At 43.1% G+C, this 19,827-nt stretch overlaps 1 protein-coding gene across 2 annotated transcripts in view; it reads left to right on the top strand.

Moving 5' to 3' along the window:
- CRLF3 (cytokine receptor like factor 3) overlaps positions 1–19,827 on the top strand; it is a 267,848-nt gene that overhangs the window by 216,279 nt on the left and 31,742 nt on the right. For both annotated transcript variants that reach the window (XM_069199994.1, XM_069199995.1), the window contains exon 6: positions 6,203–6,335. In XM_069199994.1, coding sequence (XP_069056095.1) covers positions 6,203–6,335 — 133 coding nt within the window. The remainder of the gene's footprint in view (positions 1–6,202; positions 6,336–19,827) is intronic.

The following is a 19,827-nucleotide window of genomic DNA, read 5'->3' on the forward strand; positions in this document are numbered from 1 at the left end:
GTAGCTTTCTGCAGAACCTCTCAGTTAAACCGGAAGCGAGTTGCAAAGTGGCAGAACTACTCAGAGAATTAGATTTTTTTGGTTTAAAGTCCCAGACTAGCAAGAGTTCTCAATATATTATCACCACCAGAGATTTTTAGGGATGAGCAAAGGTACCCCAGATGATGGTGGTGCAGGAATTTAAAAGTGATACATTCCAGCTTTGATTTTGATCTGGCTTCTATGGGTAGCACCGGGAATCCTTTAGAACCTTAACTGCGTGGTAACATTTTGTAAGTTCTGTAACCAGTCTTGCAGCTGAATCTCGAACGGCTTGAATTGAAGTTAGAAAAAAAAGAATTCTTGAAAAGGCGGCAGTCTTCCGTGAACTAGGGGCCGCACTACAATGCAAAATTCTCCGAGTTTCAAAAATAATTTGCCTTTTTAACGAGTGAGTACTGTCACTTGCCTTCTTTGCTGTGTGCTCAGTCCACGAACACATGGAAATATGATGAATTATCCGCAAGCCCAGCGATATAACTTTATGAGCCAGAGTAGGAGATAAGCTGTCAATGTGAAGTGCAGAGAACCATTCTTTGTTGAATTTAAAGTCAGGTGACCATCATGTAAGAATAAAATTAATTTTCTGTAGTCAAGTCTGAGAAATATCAAAAACATCAATTTGTGCAGATTAGAAAGGAAGGGAGTTTTTTAGAGTGCAGATGGCATAGAGTTAACATATTTTAAGCAGATCTCAGTGTCTTTTGAGTATTGATGTATAGCAACCGATTCCTTTCCTCTTTCAACATTTTTAATAGTTCCATATATAAATTTAACAGAATAGACTCAATAATAGGCTCCTAAGAAACACAGGAGGTGACAAGTTTAAGGCTGTAGCCGCGGTGCCTGACCAGCGCATCGAAACATTCCTAATATTTGGGACAGTACTGTTGTTTCCAGGAAAGTGCTTCAATTAAAATAGAGGAACAGATCTTCAAATAGTACCGGAGGATCTTAGAAAACAAGCATTGGCAATGCTGATCATTTTGAATTTTGTATACTGAAAAGATACATTCAAGCTTGAGTAATGCACAGAAAAGGCGGACTTAGGAACCAGTAGTGGATGCTTAATACCCACATATGATAACATTTACACTGTTGCCCAAACTATATATCTATTCTATGTACAGTAAGCTTAGAGAATACGTAAAATAAAAACACATGGGCACTATCTTTGAGGTGACAGAGAAACAGGTTTAAAGAGCTGCCTTGTTGAGGAGTCCACATACCAGGAAGCAGCAGTGCTTCCCTGCGTTACAGAAAAGGTAAAGGTTAGGCCACGGTAGCAGTGCAAGCTTCCATCCTTTGCAGATGTTATGAATATTTGTAAAGCACATAGCTACCCAAATGCCTCCCAGCGCTGTACGGAAATTTTCAAAGACACAACCTTAGGGACCGTCAACTAAAACAGCCAGGTTTTCAATAGCTTCCGAAATGGAAGTTCATGACTGGTTTGTCGTAGATGCAGTGGTAAAGAGTTCCACAGTTTAGATCCAAGATAGGCTAATGATCTTCCTCCCCATTTAGCTTTTTTAATTCGAGGAATGGATGCAAGGCCAGCAGAGGATGATCTAAGTTGTCTTGCAGGGACATGGAAGGAGGCTAAGGTTTTCAAAAGAAGTGGGCCTTTGCCTTGGAGGGCTCAATGAATATAACATAGAGATTTGAATTTTATCCTTTGCTCCATGGGGAGCCAATGCAGAGAGAATAGAGCCCTACTGGCAGATTCATAGCTTGATATTTTAAAGAGAAGGCGGGCGGCAGCATTCTGAACCACCTGTAGTTTTTTCACCACATATTTCGGTGCTCCAAGAAACAAGGGATTCCCATAGTCCAGTCGCGATATTATTAAGGCCTGTATGATAAGCCTTTTTGCCCGAGCAGTCTGGGCAGACCAAAGCAGGGGGAGGATATTATTTTTGCCTGGTACTCCATAGTCAGCCAAGGGTTTAACCATACTCCTAAACTCTTGATGTTTACTTTGGGCGCGGCAAGGTCTCCTAATAGACGGTCAACAGGAAAGGCTGGGTTTGGGTTACCCGGAGGACCCAAAAACATGAACTCAGTCTTTTCTCCATTCAGCTTCAGTTTAGAATCCAACATCCACTTGGATATCACCTGAAGACAAGGAGTAAGTCGAGAATTGAAGGAGTTCTGGTCAGTGGAAAAGGAGACCACAAGCTGAGTGTCGTCGGCGTAAGACACTAGAGAAAGATCAAAGGGTTCCACTACTTTAGCCATATATATGTTAAATAGAATAGGGCTCAAAGAGGAGCCTTGAGGCACTCCCCAGCTACTCTTAAAGCAGCCAGAGTAAAAGGACTGGTCCAGCACTTGAAATTATCGTGCATCCAAAAATGAGGAGAACCAGTGTAGAGCGTTTCCTGAAACTCTGTTTTCCCTCATTCTTTGAAGTAGAATCCGGTGGTCAACCCTATCGAATGCGGCACTAAAATCTAATGGCACTATTGCTGATACCATGCCCTGATCCATGCATTTCCTTGCTTCTTCAGTGACCGCAATCAATGCAGATTCTGTGCTATGTATCGGTCTAAAACCCATCTGAGAGGGATGCAAGATGTTTTCCTCCAGTAAACTTGAAAGATGGGTGTTGATGTGTTTTTCCAGTATCTTTGCAAGGGCTGGAAGCATGGAGACGGTTCTATAGTTGTTGAGTGAAGCAGGGTTGAGATTGGTCTTTTTAAGCAGTGGTTTTACGATTGCATGTTTCCATTGAGGAGGAACAGTGCCAACTGATACTGACAGGTTTAATAATTCTGTTAACACTGGTACTATTGTGGAGGCTCCTAGTCCTAAAATTGATGGCAGAGCCGGATCCAGCGGGGACCCAGACTTGAGTGTGGTCATTACTGACAGGATTGTTTCAGAGAAAAGAGGGGGAATCTGCATGAACCTTGCTGGGCCATTGCTACTATGGTCATATATGACTCGGGAGTGGTTAGGGTTTATTGGAAAAGCTGCATGAATATCTGAAATCTTTTTCTGAAAAAATGAAGCTAAGTCAATGCTGTGTTTTTGAGAGTCCTCTACGGCTTTGGTGTACGCCTGGGGGATGGTAAAATCTTTTAAGGCACAGTATGGCAGTAGAAGTTAATCATTCCTGCCACCAACACTCTTTTTTGTGTCTGTTCACATGGGGCATGGCTAATGAGAGTGGGGAAGGGTCAGGTCAAGCTGTGGAGGGGTTCATGCAACAAGTGCCAATGGCTAAGAGACAGTCATCACACCAGGGGCTTTATGCAGCGGCAGCCAGAGGGGCACTGAAGATGTATGTCCCATTAGTCATTGCAAGCTACCATGCAGTATGCAGAAACACAAATCCGCAAAGGGTAGCAGGGTCTTGGCAGAGGGCATAGAATGACAAGGACAGACAAAAAGGGATCAGGAAAGAGGCGGAGCATTACACATGCAAGGGGGTGAAGAAAAGCATTAGAGTACCAGCAAGCATCAGCCATGACTCCATTGTGCACCAGTGTTCCTTTGTGATGCTAGTAATGGGTACAGCATTACCTTCTGGCCAGAATTTCCCCCAAGAGGTTTTGGTTCTGCTATAATTGCAAGATTCTCAAAGCCATTTGCATAAATTAGATCAATGTGCATCAATTGTTGCACTGAATGTGCACTTCTCCATCCATGCATTGCAATAGAAGCACTTTGTTGGAAGTGTGTTGAAATTTAAGATGCAATCACTAGCTACATGCTGCTGAATAGTCTATGGGCCTGATTACGACCTTGGCAGAGGGGATTATTCTGTCACAAACGTGACGGATATCCCATTGGAGCGGAGCCTCACTTAAAAGAAGACCTAAGTAGTTCCTTGTGTTGAGAGTGAATCTAACTGTTAATGTAGAGCAGTTTATGTCATGTGATCTCAAGTTTATTCTAGGATGACTCCATAATTTAGCTTTTGCTTAAACAAGATGAGCTTGCAGTTGTAAAGTGAGTTCCTCTAACTTAACTTCAGATAGACATATTAAAAATGAAGAGGCTATTCCTCTTCCCCAGTATACAGTTATGAACATGGTGACATAATCTTCCCCAATCTGAATGTAAAAAAGGTTTCTAGATAGGTCATTTAAAATGTGCCAGGTGAAGGTGAACCACCAAAAATTGACAGATGACGTGTCCTCCCTATTTATATTGCTTACCTACCCTATGAATTGTGTATAATAATGTATACACTAAAAGTAAGGTCGACTCCTGTATACACTTTAAATAGGGGATATGTGTAAAACTTCAAACATTAGAGCTCGGTGTTTGTTTATACTCTAAATAGAGTGGATAGGACATCTGCCAGTTTTGGCCAGGGCAGCCACATCTTTCAAGCTCCTCACAGGGATCCTTTAGAACTTGGTGGGTGCAGAGCCAAGGGCTGAAAGAAAGTGCTGGAAAATGTAATAGTTTACAGGGTGCAGGCTTTTCTTTTCTCTGTAAAAAAAAAAAGGAAGAAGAGACGAAGATGAGAATGGTTGGGGGGGAGAGATAGGAAGGTGATTGATGGTACAAATAGGGAAAACAGCAGCAAAAGGATGCCCTGTTCAAGGACGTGGAAGGAAACGCAGTAAAAGGTTTGGAGGAAATTACACCTAAAAAGAACAATTACGGGACAAAGCACATTTCAGCAAAAAATATTGAAAATCATTAATCAGGGTATATGAGGTAACTTGGCCAAATACATCTCTATTAACAATAATGAGCAAATATGAATTGTAATTAAGGGTTTGTCAAAATCATCCTCTTCTATTTTCCTGAGATTAATTATCCAAATGTGTATGATAAACAGTGGTTCTTAAAAGCAACCATGTTTGTGAAGAGAATTGCCAAAAACAAGTGAAAAAGTAAGAACAAAGTTAGTGACCGGCTGACTGAATTATCCAGTGCACTTGTTAACTTTTAAAGAAAATGATAGACCCATTCAAGAATGTTGGTTCAATTCAATGATACCTTGGGGAGACCTTTAAAATGGTTATGGTGAAGTATTAAATATTGATCCGGGTCAAGGTTTTGGTCACATCTGGATGGTCCTTCTTGGCCTCCAGAGTCCACATTTATGCCATATGTGTTGCATGGAGCAGAGGAGATGGATAGATGACTCACAGTCATAGAATGGAGAATTGTACAGAAACTTTGAGTTAGACCTACCAGAAAACATAGCAGTATTTTCAAGTTGGCTTCCCTTATCTATCACATTACAACTTAGCACATGCACACAAAGTTATATACTACACCTCTTTTTATGCACTATTTTAATACGGAAAATATGTAGCACCATCGAAGAGCAAATAGAATGAAACAACCAACCATGTTATAGCATATATCATAGTGGAAGCCTGCCATAAAGAGATCAGTGATAAGTGGTGCAAATACCTGTGCTAGGCTGATATCAGCTTTTCTCAGAGGAGCCCTGGAGCCTCTCGTTGATAGTAGGTAGGGTGTCTTACAATAGCAAGCTCCCTGAATTACGATACTTATTGTGATAATCAGCAAAATATATTGCCCCTTTTGTAGTAACTCTCACAATATGAAAAAATATGTGAGCCAGGGTCTATGTTCCTCAATATGTGAATGAGACTGTCTGGTAAGAAATACACACTTATAGGAGTCACTGGCCTATAAAACATGTATATATTCTTCCTAAGAACAGAGTTAATTATAAGGAGCTGTTTTTATCTAATTGTGCACATAAAAACATTATTCTTGAAACAGCAATGTATAGCAGTCACATGTATACAAAAGAATAGGTACAATATTGTGAACAACAGCTGTATAATAAAAAGGAAAAAGGAACATCAGGTTATTGGGTAGAGGTCATAGGTAATACCCAAGAGATCTAGTAACGTGTATCGCATATTTTGATATGATTGGGCTTGGTTAAGGATATCTATTTAAAAAAACCTTTAATAGGTATAGCTAGGATTTAACAATGTATCTTTTTGCTGTTTTTGAATGCAAGACTGTCTCAATTGTAAAAATGTTATTATATATACAGGCTTATGTTTTACACATGTCTAGGTACTGTAAAATTATCAAGGAAAGAAACATTCAAAGGCTTGTGTCCTTTCTGCGGATTTGTGATCAGCAAGTTAAACATTTGAAGAAAAACACCAATTTCAAAAATGTGCATATGTATTTGTGATTTTAGAGTGGACTCCTGGCTTAGAAGGCTATAGTCTCAGCAGTCGAAGAAACATAGCACTCAGAAATGATTCTCCTTCAAATGGGGTCCTCTATTCGAAAGCTCCTACCTACTTCTGCAATCAGACATTAACATTTAGGTAAGTATGTGCCAGAGGAGCAGTGCCTAAAGACATGTACAGTGAACGATTTATTCTTGTCCATATCCAAAGTCAAAGAAACCATATCCTGCCGTTTTCACTGTTTGTATGAAGAAGATTGAGACTCCAAGAGCCACCTATGATGGTACATTTCTAAACACAATTTTATTGAGCTACAAATAACGTTGAAATATGTGTAACACAGATGTGCTAGTAGCAACTAAATCCCATTCCTTGGATTCTGTTGACACTACCTAGTTTAGAATAAATGCATTCAGTGGTTTAGCACAAAATAATGCCCCAACACCACCAGCTTTTGTGAGTGTCCCTAAAATTTCAGACTGGTTGCAAGATCTAGGGCTGGATGTACGACCTTCAGGTGCTCATTCCGACTTTGGCGGTAACTGAACCTCCACACCGGCGTCAGTCTTTTGACCACCGCCAGGGTGGCGGTGCAGACCTCCAAATAACGAGTGTGGCAGTATGGCCTGTGCCAAACTGCCATTTCCCCATTGCTACCGCCAGGGTGGATGGACCCGCCGGGCCGGAGATGAGAATCTCCGACCTGGCGGGCCACCCAATACCGGCAGCGGTATTCCAAGTCCCCGTTCCGCAAGGGATTCCCCCTCAGTTGCACCACCTCAGAATCCCTGGCAGAAAGGCTTCCGGCAACAGGAATTATATTCCTGTTGCCGGTAGATGACTCCCCCCCACACTCCTATTAGTGACCCCTCCAGTAGAGACCCCTCAGGAGAGACCCCCCCTAGGAGAGGCCCCCCACACTCCCCTTGTAGAGACCTCCCACCCTCGATCCCCATACTGAACCCTGCCCCCAAATACTCACACCCTGACACACACTCACAACACCCTCTCTTCATTTTTTGGGAGTGGGCAGTGGACTGTGAGACCACTGCTTCCTCTGAAAAAATGTTGGTGTCCCCATACAGTCCCTTGGGGACCCCTTCCAATTTGCGAATGGGTTACCACCTCCTTCAGGAAGTCAGTAAAGTATGAATGTTTTTCAACCGCATTACCAGTGGCAAAACATTCATACCAGTGCGACTCGCTATTAGTGAGGGACGCTCTTTGCACGCACCTTCCTAATAGCGACTCGCAAACCCTATTTTGCAAGTCAGTATTAGGTTACCAACTCGCAAAATAGGGTTGGTACATAAGAAAATACAAATTTACCGGTTTCAAATGGCTCAAAAGACTGTTTGTGACTGGTAAAATGCTTTGTATGTCTGGACCTATATTTTTCCGGATAGTTGTTTCCCCTTTGAATATGATGGTGGTATATTAACTTAAAGTACTACAGACCAAAGCTCAATTTTGGATTCACTGAATAGATAGCTGTCTTCAGTAATGGTAATATTTGCACTATGCTCTATAAATATTCAGACTTCTTTTTATTAATTAAGTTTTTGTTTATAAAGAAACCATTAGTTCATACATTTATGCATACAGTACATTATTTTAACCGACTTAAACAGGAAAGGATAAAACAAGGACACGTATGCTTGCACTTTATTCTACAATTAATTATTTACACCACTAACATAAATGATACTCATTCAATTAATATTATGAATAAAATATATTAAATGTAAGTTGATGTATGTTCAAGGTTTACACAATTTCAACCCTTACAAGCTTTGGCAGTAACCGTGTGCAATACTTTTTTACAATAAAGTTTATCACTTAATTTAAAGAAAGTGGAAATCTCTATAATGACTATAGTTTTGTCATACTTCTGCAGTGCATTGTTTTTCACTAATAGAACATAATCCCAGTAATTATTAGCCTGAAGCCTATTTATAGATTTCCCCCATAAACGTAGTCACTGTTTACAGTTCAGAGAAACAAGAAACAATATTTCAATTTCTTGTGCACAAAAACTGTTTTTGCAGTTAGCGCCTCAAAGATAGCAACATGTGCAGTCCCAATACAAGAAATAAATTGTCTTTTTCAGCAGGTCCTCGGTGAGATCATACATTGTAAAACTGGGTCTCCAAGAGCAACTCATTGAGTACATTTTAAAACTGTGTTTGTGTTGCAACAATAACAGCGTTTTTTTTATAACCAATTTTATTGTATTTTGAATGTGAGCAGACACAACAGAGAAACAAAAGAAAGCACACACAACGTGAGTACATGACAGTCCTGCTGAATAAATCAAGTCAATATCTTCTGACGATATCCCGCCTCCCTTACTCAACTCTCCATGATAACCTTATGTTCGATGGCATCTGTCGCTGTAGATACGCATGTTTTGCAATAGCTCGCCATCTGGTGTTGGGCCGGAGTGTTACAAGTTGTTTTTCTTCGAAGAAGTCTTTCGAGTCACGGGACCGAGTGACTCCTCCTTTTGTCTCCATTGCGCATGAGCGTCGACTCCATCTTCGATTGTTTTTTTTCCGCCATCGGGTTCGGACGTGTTCCTGTCGCTCCGAGTTTCGGAACGGAAAGATAGCTAATTTCGGAAGATTTTCGTCGGTATTGTTGCGTTCGGGATCGGCGTAGTTGGATTCAACACCGCATCGAAGATCGAAGAGCTCCGGTGCCCTTCAGGGTAGTTTTTCGATCCCCCGTCAGGGCCTGGTCGGCCCGACCGCGTGCTGAAGAACGCCGATGGAACGGACCCCGTTCCGTTTCTGCCCCAAATGCCACAATAAATACCCCTATACAGACCAACACTTGGTCTGTAACCTGTGCCTGTCACCTGAGCACAGTGAAGACACCTGTGAGGCCTGTCGTGCGTTCCGGTCCCGAAAAACACTCCGAGACCGTCGAGCCAGAAGACTTCAGATGGCGTCCGTGCCGACAGCCCACCGAGAGTTCGAGGAACAAGGAGAGGAAGGTACCTTCTCGATCCAAGACTCAGACTCCGAAGGATTCGACGATACACAAACCATGAGTAAGACGTCGAAAACCACACAGAGGAAGATTTACAAGGCCCAGGGTACGCCACTGCCATCAGGCCATGGCTCCACCCATAAATTCGGTGACCGACCGTCGGCACCGAAAAAGGCCCAAACAGTGCCGAGATCGTCTGACTCCGGTCGAGACACCGGCACGCAGCCTTCTCGGGACCGAGAAAGTGCTGGAGACAAGCCTCGACACCGAGATGCCGGTGTGGACACGGCTCGACGCCGAGACAGCGCACCGAAGAAGATCGACGCCGAGAGGTGTCGGCCCCGAAAAAGAAAAAAGTCACCTCGGAGCCGAAAAAACACGCAGACAGGGTTTCGGGTCCGAAACAAACTGCAAGCGACCCAGCTTCAGGCTCTTATACAGAAGAGCACTCGCTAACCTCCCAAATGCAAAAGCATAGGTTTGAGGAAGAGCTACAATCAACTGATGTGGACCATACGCAAAAGCGTATTTTCATACAGCAGGGGACAGGAAAAATAAGCACCCTTCCCCCCATTAGAAGAAAGAGAAGGTTGGAGTTCCAAACTAAACAGACAACACAACCAAAAGTGGTGAAAAGAGTTACCCCACCACCCTCTCCTCCGCCCGTGATTAACGTCTCACCAGCACAAACTCCATCACACTCCCCAGCTCACACCACCATAAGCCAGGGTGACCAAGATCAAGACGCATGGGACCTATACGACGCCCCAGTGTCGGATAACAGTCCGGAGGCATACCCTACGAAGCCATCTCCACCAGAGAACAGCACCGCGTATTCTCAAGTGGTGGCTAGAGCAGCACAATTTCACAACGTAAGCCTCCACTCAGAACAGGTCGAGGATGATTTTTTATTCAACACACTCTCCTCCACCCACAGCTCATACCAAAGCCTGCCTATGCTCCCTGGTATGCTCCGGCACGCAAAAGAAATCTTTAAGGAGCCGGTCAAAAGTAGGGCAATCACACCAAGGGTGGAAAAAAAGTATAAGGCGCCTCCTACAGACCCGGTTTTCATCACTACACAGCTGCCACCAGACTCTGTCGTTGTAGGAGCAGCTAGGAAAAGGGCCAACTCCCACACATCTGGAGATGCACCACCCCCAGATAAAGAAAGCCGCAAGTTCGATGCAGCTGGTAAGAGAGTCGCAGCACAAGCTGCAAACCAGTGGCGCATCGCGAACTCCCAGGCACTACTTGCGCGCTATGACAGAGCCCACTGGGACGAGATGCAACATCTCATTGAACATCTGCCCAAGGACTTACAAAATAGGGCAAAACAAGTGGTTGAGGAGGGACAGACCATTTCCAACAACCAGATCCGCTCCTCCATGGACGCTGCAGATACAGCTGCACGGACAATTAATACATCTGTAACTATCAGAAGGCATGCATGGCTCCGAACGTCTGGATTTAAACCAGAGATTCAACAAGCAGTTCTCAATATGCCTTTTAACGAAAAAGAACTGTTCGGTCCAGAAGTGGACACAGCGATTGAGAAACTCAAAAAAGATACGGACACTGCCAAAGCCATGGGCGCACTCTACTCCCCGCAGAGCAGAGCGAATTACAGCACATTCCGTAAAACACCCTTTCGAGGGGGGTTTCGGGGTCAGAGCACACAAGCCAGCACCTCACAAGCAACACCGTCCAGTTACCAGGGACAGTATAGAGGAGGTTTTCGGGGACAATATAGAGGAGGGCAATTCCCTAGGAATAGAGGAAGATTTCAGAGCCCCAAAACCCCTACTACTAAACAGTGACTCACATGTCACTTACCCCCTCCACACAACACCAGTGGGGGGAAGAATAAGTCATTATTACAAAGCATGGGAGGAAATCACTACAGACACTTGGGTTCTAGCAATTATCCAACATGGTTATTGCATAGAATTTCTACAATTCCCTCCAAACATACCACCAAAAGCACAAAATTTGACAACACACCATTCCAATCTCCTGGAGATAGAAGTGCAGGCACTATTGCAAAAGAATGCAATCGAATTAGTGCCAAACACACAAATAAACACAGGAGTTTACTCACTGTACTTTCTGATACCAAAGAAGGACAAAACGCTGAGACCAATCCTAGACCTCAGAGTAGTGAACACTTTCATCAAATCAGACCACTTTCACATGGTCACACTACAAGAAGTATTGCCATTGCTAAAACTACACGACTACATGGCAACTTTAGACCTCAAGGATGCTTATTTCCATATACCAATACACCCATCGTACAGGAAATACCTAAGGTTTGTATTCAAGGGAATACATTACCAATTCAAGGTACTGCCTTTCGGATTAACAACCGCACCAAGAGTCTTTACCAAATGTCTAGCGGTAGTCGCTGCACACATAAGAAGGCAGCAAATACATGTGTTCCCATATCTAGACGACTGGCTAATCAAGGCCCATTCGTTAATAGAGTGCTCAAATCACACAAATCATATCATACCAACCCTCTTCAAACTAGGGTTCACCGTCAATTTCACAAAATCCAAAATTCTGCCGCGCAAGGTACAACAATACCTGGGAGCCATAATAGACACATCAAAAGGAGTAGCCACTCCAAGTCCACAAAGAATTCAAAATTTCAACACCATCATACAGCGCATGTATCCAACACAAAGAATACAAGCAAAGATGATATTACAACTCCTAGGCATGATGTCTTCATGCATAGCCATTGTCCCAAACGCAAGACTGCACATGAGGCCCTTACAACAGTGCCTAGCATCACAATGGTCACAAGCACAGGGTCACCTTCTAGATCTGGTGTTAATAGACCGCCAAACTTACCTCTCGCTTCTGTGGTGGAACAACATAAATTTAAACAAAGGGCGGCCTTTCCAAGACCCAGTGCCACAATACGTAATAACAACAGATGCTTCCATGACAGGGTGGGGAGCACACCTCGATCAACACAGCATACAAGGACAATGGAACGTTCATCAAACAAAACTGCATATAAATCACCTAGAACTTCTAGCAGTTTTTCAAGCACTAAAAGCTTTCCAACCAATAATAGTTCACAAATACATTCTCGTCAAAACAGACAACATGACAACAATGTATTATCTAAACAAGCAAGGGGGGACGCACTCCACGCAGTTAAGCCTGCTAGCACAAAAGATTTGGCGTTGGGCAATTCACAACCAAATTCACCTAATAGCACAATTTATACCAGGGATCCAAAATCAACTCGCAGACAATCTCTCTCGAGATCACCAACAGGTCCACGAATGGGAAATTCACCCCCAAATTCTGAACACTTATTTCAAACTCTGGGGAACACCTCCGATAGACTTGTTTGCGACAAAGGAGAACGCAAAATGCCAAAACTTCGCATCCAGATACCCACACAAACAGTCCCAAGGCAATGCCCTTTGGATGAACTGGTCAGGGATATTTGCTTACGCTTTTCCTCCTCTCCCTCTCCTTCCTTACCTGGTAAACAAACTCAGTCAAAACAAACTCAAACTCATATTAATAGCACCAACTTGGGCAAGGCAACCCTGGTACACAACGCTGCTAGACCTATCAGTAGTACCCTGCATCAAATTGCCCAACAGGCCAGATCTGTTGACACAGCACAACCAAAAGATCAGACACCCAGATCCAGCATCGCTGAATCTAGCAATCTGGCTCCTGAAATCCTAGAATTCGGGCACTTACAACTTACCCAAGAATGTATGGAAGTCATAAAACAAGCCAGAAGGCCATCCACCAGGCACTGCTATGCAAGTAAATGGAAGAGGTTTGTTTGCTACTGCCATATTAATCAAATACAACCATTACACACAACTCCAGAACATGTAGTGGGTTACTTGCTTCACTTACAAAAATCTAACCTGGCTTTCTCTTCCATTAAAATACACCTTGCAGCAATATCTGCATACCTGCAGACTACCTATTCAACTTCCCTATATAAGATACCAGTCATTAAAGCATTCATGGAGGGCCTTAGGAGAATTATACCACCAAGAACACCACCTGTTCCTTCATGGAACCTAAATGTTGTCCTAACTAGACTTATGGGTCCACCTTTTGAACCCATGCACTCCTGCGAAATACAGTTCCTAACCTGGAAGGTGGCATTTCTCATCGCCATTACTTCCCTAAGAAGAGTAAGCGAGATTCAGGCGTTTACAATACAGGAACCTTTTATACAACTACACAAGAATAAGGTCGTCCTAAGGACCAATCCTAAATTTTTGCCCAAGGTTATTTCACCGTTCCATCTAAATCAAACAGTGGAACTTCCAGTGTTCTTTCCACAGCCAGATACCGTAGCTGAAAGGGCACTACATACATTAGATGTCAAAAGAGCATTGATGTATTACATTGACAGAACAAAAAACATCAGAAAGACTAAACAACTGTTTATTGCATTTCAAAAACCTCATGCAGGAAACCCAATATCAAAACAAGGTATAGCCAGATGGATAGTTAAATGCATCCAAATCTGCTACCTTAAAGCTAAACGACAGCTGCCCATTACACCAAGGGCACACTCAACCAGAAAGAAAGGTGCTACCATGGCCTTTCTAGGAAACATCCCAATGCAAGAAATATGTAAGGCAGCCACATGGTCTACGCCTCACACATTCACCAAGCACTACTGTGTAGACGTGTTATCCGCACAACAAGCCACAGTAGGTCAAGCAGTATTAAGAACATTATTTCAGACTACTTCCACTCCTACAGGCTGAGCCACCGCTTTTGGGGAGATAACTGCTTACTAGTCTATGCAAAACATGCGTATCTACAGCGACAGATGCCATCGAACTGAAAATGTCACTTACCCAGTGTACATCGGTTCGTGGCATCAGTCGCAGTAGATTCGCATGTGCCCACCCGCCTCCCCGGGAGCCTGTAGCAGTTTGGAAGTTACCTTCAACTATTTATATATGTATCATCTCAACCTTAAATAGGTGCATACTTAGTCACTCCATTGCATGGGCACTATTACTACAATTCAACTCCTACCTCACCCTCTGCGGGGAAAAACAATCGAAGATGGAGTCGACGCCCATGCGCAATGGAGACAAAAGGAGGAGTCACTCGGTCCCGTGACTCGAAAGACTTCTTCGAAGAAAAACAACTTGTAACACTCCGGCCCAACACCAGATGGCGAGCTATTGCAAAACATGCGAATCTACTGCGACTGATGCCACGAACAGATGTACACTGGGTAAGTGACATTTTAATTCACGTAGGTAGTCCCCTGTAAACCCGCCACTTCCCCCAAATCTTCTTGTATTTGCATGAACAGCCCCGTGCCTTATAGATCGGCTTTTCCAGTTCAGAACACCAGTCCACATCGGATGGCCACTTCGAGAGGGACTGTACCGTCGAGTCTCTCCAGAGCTGTGCAATGTCTCTCTTAGCCACCAGGCTGGCAACTCCCATGAATATTCGATCAGCCCTTAGCCCTCCCAACTCCTCCAACAGGCCCAGCAGCGCCACTCTCGAGTTCAATTCAATGGGACAACCAAGGGCTGCTGCAATGTCCATCTCCGCCCCTCCCCAAATCGGTCTTATCTCCGGACACTCCTGTGCCACATGCAACAGGTGCACCTCTGGTTGACCACATCTCATACAAACCGGGTGCTCCACGGTGGATATGTAGGAGTCTCCATGGGGACAGGTATGACATATGCTAGTAGCTTATCCGAATCGTTCTTAACCTGGTGGAAATGGCTAATTCCCTCGGTGCGAGATTGGCCTCCCTCCAGTCGTCCTCGTCCAGGTCTCCCACCCAAGCCGCCCACCAATCTCACAATCAGACAAGACCATCAGGTGCATTAGTAAGCAAGGATCGATAGATCTGGGTAATGCCTGCCTCCCCAAGTGCCCAGAGAGCAGTTTTGCCTCCAGTGGGCTGTGATCCGGGAGAGAGAGTTCAGCCAGCAGGTGTGCCCGCAAGGCGTGATGCATATGAAGGAAGCGAAAAATTGGGAGCCGGCCAGGGCATAGTGTTCCCTCAGCTGTTGAAAGGACATCAGAGTATCACCAGTACAGACGTCCCCCAGATATGTGATTCCAATGGCATCCCATTGTCGAAAACCCTACCTTGAAACCACCTCAAATTTCTAACTACCTGAAGAGAGTTAGACCACTTAATGACCAACAAAAGGTGCAAAAAGGCTCCTCAAAGTTATCATATATCTCATTAATTATGAAGAGCCAAACTAGGGAAATATTTAGTAAATCAGGCGATTTTGGCAAGTAGTTCTTAAATACAGGGTGCAAGAGCATTAGGCAAGATTAAATCAGAATTCATTGTATTGTCAACATCAGTTTCCAACAAAAATGAGTGTCAACGCCTACAAAAAAAATATATTTAAATTATGTTTAAAGAAAAAAGACTCTCTTGCCTGTCAGAAGCCCAAATAAATTTGAGTGTTGTATTGAGCTCAAGCTATTCTGGTTAGCTTAATTGAAAATGCTCAGCTAACATCCTTCGAAGGATGATGCAACAGAAGAAGAAGGTTTGTACAGTATAAAACAAAATCTTTATAGGACATGACTTGAGAAGAGGGCTCCACATAATATGTGAAATAACATTTTCAAAATCAGTGTAAGTAAATGATAAATAGATAAGGGACTTATACACACCTTTGTTTACTCCAGTGTAGCATTGTATTCCCCTAGAGGGATTAAGGTAATATTACATTTATTCAATAAATATTCTTTATAAATAAGTATTACAAATTGCATATATTTTTCTATATAAAAAATGATAACCTGCAGTCATGTAAAACAACACAATTCATCAGTATGTTTATACCTCTTCTGACAAATCTTCACTATTGGGTTGTTGTAAAAAGGAATCAATCAGTAACGCTCGGTGTTGGCTCCAAGAATGGAAGTGAATAAAAACATGAATGAGAGTGTCCCTGTTGGAGTTATATGACTGACACTACTTCTACAAATTTCAGATGTTATACCAGGACCCTCCAGTCTGTAGAAAATATATTTCTCTAAAACAGAAAAGCATATAAATACATCATTCCACAGGGTTTACTTTTGATTATGATACTACTGGTGAATAATACAGCTGTAATTCAAGATAATTGGAGAATATAAATCCTTATACGACAAGTTCATCTAATTTTTTCCTGAACATTTATGACTTGCCAACCAGATTTTAGAATTTGCATGATGTCCTATTGTTTGTTCAATGCTAGAACATTTGAGGGGTCAGAGTTGTAGGACAAGAACTCTAAAATGGATTAATTTTGAGGGTTTGAAGGAATCCAGGCAGGAGCCGGCTGCTGCTATTGAATAATTTGATCTAGAGGCAAGCTTTTCTATGAAAGCCTGAAAGAACGCACCAGTGAAATGTTTCATTTTTGTTCACTTGGAACAAAGGAGGTATCCAGTGATATATTACTGTAAACATTCCTACTAACTATATTTGTGCTGCGAAATCCCAGATGGTAAAGCTGTAGTTTCAAATCACTGCCATAATATCAGAGCAAACAATATGGTTAACAAAAATATTGTTTTCCTATACTTATAATTGTAAGTACAAAAATATTGAAAACATTGTTTCACATTAATACTGTTAAAACATAATTCTTAATATATATGTAATTTAAAGTACTAAATCTTAAATATTTTAACATCTACCATTAATAAAATGTTAGGTAAATCCAACTCATATTTTATACTATATAAAATGTATACTTATATAAACACACATAAAAATATATATGTTTGTATGTTTATATATACATATATGTAATATGTCACAATTGAAAATATCATTTATTTTTTTGTTTGATGGTTTAAATGTGCTATTAGAAAAAGCATTATATATGTGTGTGTGTGTGTGTGTACAACACTGCTCACTTGGAACTACTGACAAAAATAATCTCCCCATTGCTGTAAGACCTCTCTAATGTTAGTCCGTTGTTATTGAGATTGCGGATTTTGTATAAATAAGTGGGACAGCCAGGGGCTATGTGTCATTGTATATTGTCAGCCTAGTGTCAAATAGGAGTACATAAAGAGTACAAATATTGTAAGGGGATACATATACATATTTTTTATGTGACTTTAGAAGTATAGGATCATGTTTGGGGGAGCTAGTCTTGATAAATCAAGCTGTCCTGGAAGCTGAAACACGATTTTAGATGATGTAGCTCTCAGGTATGGGTAAGAGTTAGTGATTCCCTAGAAATCGAGGAAAAGGCAGCTAAATATTGATACGGAATTGTGTACAAAACTCATACTTTACAGGAAAAAAATGTGAGGGTACATTCCAGTGCACGTTTTTTGTTATATTTTATATTACTGACTTTGCACACTTAATAATGTTAAAAACGGATTTTATTTGTGAACTTTGCTCATAAAATGTGATATCACCTTACTTGCCTGTCTTTGCAGATATGCAAACATTTATAAGAATGACCAGGAGATTTGCACAACAAAGAACTAAAAAGGTGACCTGTCACAGGCAGCCTAAAAAGGATACAACATTGTAAAATGTTTATTTCACAAATGTGTAGATATTTTCTCTTTGTATTTTACGGGGAGGAAGAGTATATGAAGGTTGCAGGAAAATGCACTTTTATATCTCATGGCACTTAATTTTGCTAAATTTGCACATAATCACTCTACATTGCTGGTATTGCACATGCACATAAAGTTGTTATAATGGCACTTTATCTGCAGTTTTTGCACCACAAATGAAATTTTATGTGGATGGGTGATGTAAAAACGTTTTTTTAGGAGGGGGCATGGCTTGAGCATCAAGACGGCAGTTTCACTTTGAGAGTGCTCTGGAACCCTCTGTCATTCGCTCTCATCCACGCAAACTCAGGACCCTCTGCCTCCTTTAAATGGCCATGTAACATTCCCAGACCTGCCTGCAGTGATCATGGACCGTCAGCTGCTGCTGCGGTCTCCACTATCAGCTATGTGACAAACTCATCGCTTACCCTCAACATGGCAGCATCCTGGGAAGATCATCGCTACACTGCTGACTACCAGTTATAACTGCGGCCTCTGCCCTGCCTAGTGGGACACTGCGAGCAGTTTCATACCGCTCGCTCAGCAAGCTACCTTCAGCTGGCGCCTACATAGCCTTGGCCTCCTGCAGCTGTGCCTTGAGGCTGTGAGGGTTCCCCCAGTGGCAGCCTGAGCACCCAGCTGGCTGGGAAGGCTGCACTGAGACTGCTACGTAGCAAGCCTTTCCCTCCGCATGTCTTCTGACCTGGCCTGCAGAGGTGTGTGCGACCCGACCATCGCCTGCTGGGAGCTGAGGAACCAAAACTCGGGCAAGTAAGACAAGCAGTTTTCCTGTGCACGGCGTGCAGCCACAAACTCAAACCTGAGAGGCCCTGGGACATTTTTCACCAGTGCGCTGAGATCCCAGCTCTACAGAGGGGACTGTACTAGCGACTGAGGCCTTTCTTTCTTACCTGTCTCCAACAATACTCATGCCTCCTGGGCCCAGATGCTTTTGGAAAGCTGTCTGAGGCCCAAGGACCTCCCTGTAGGAAAGTACCCTATTTTTGTCATTGTTGCCCCCCCCCCTTCTTGCCTGCTGCCCGTGTGTTTTCACTGTGTTCACTGGGATCCACCTAACCAGGACCCCAGTGACCGTGCTCTCTCCCTTCAAATTTGGCTGCTTAGAACTCCCCACAATTGGCATACTGGTGCCCCCATAAAAGTCCCTAATATATGGTACTTAGGTACCCAGGGCCTTTTAGGCACCATGGGTTCACCATCGGCTGCAGCATGTATTGTGCCACCCATGGGAGCTGATGCAAAATGTGTCCTCAGGCCTGCCATTGCAGCCTGCTTGAAAAGGTGAATGCATCCTTTTCTACAGGTCACTGCACCAGGTTACTGTAAATCACCCCTATGGTAGGCCCTCCTAGTCCAGAGGGCAGGGTGCACATACCTGTGTGTGAGGGCACCCCAGCATGAGCATAGGTGCCCATAAAAACTCCTGCCCCATTAAACTGGACTTCGTAAGTGCAGGGAAGCCATTTTACCCATGTACTGGACACAGATCATTACTTATGTCCAGCTCCATAATGATAACTCTGAACCTGGGCACGTTTGGTATCAAACATGTCGGAATCATACCCCAATACTGTTGCTAGTATTGGTTGTATGATTCCAGGCACTCTGGGGCTCCCTAGATGACCCCCAGCATTGCTACTACTAGTCTTCTGGGGTTTTCCAGGCAGCCCACTCTCCTGCCACCCCCTCAGACAGGTTTCTGCCCTCCTGCTGCTTGACCAGCTCAGGGAGAGAAAGGCAAAACAAAGGATTTCTTGTGGGAGAGAGAGGTAACACCCTCTTCCTTGGAAATAGGTGTTGGGAGGGATGCTTTGAAGGCACATTTGGTGCCCTTCTTACATAAACCGGTTTGCAGCACTCCAGGGACCCCGGCCCCTGCTATGGTGCGAAACTATACAATGGAAAGGGGAGTGACCACTCCCTTGTCCATTACTACCCCAGGGGTGGTGTCCAGAGCTTTTCCAGGGGGCCACTTGATTCTGCCATCTTGAATCCAAGGTGGGCAGAGGCCCATGGCACATCTGAGTGGCCA

This window comes from Pleurodeles waltl, chromosome 7 (assembly GCF_031143425.1).
Source record: "Pleurodeles waltl isolate 20211129_DDA chromosome 7, aPleWal1.hap1.20221129, whole genome shotgun sequence".
Taxonomy (NCBI): domain Eukaryota; kingdom Metazoa; phylum Chordata; class Amphibia; order Caudata; family Salamandridae; genus Pleurodeles; species Pleurodeles waltl.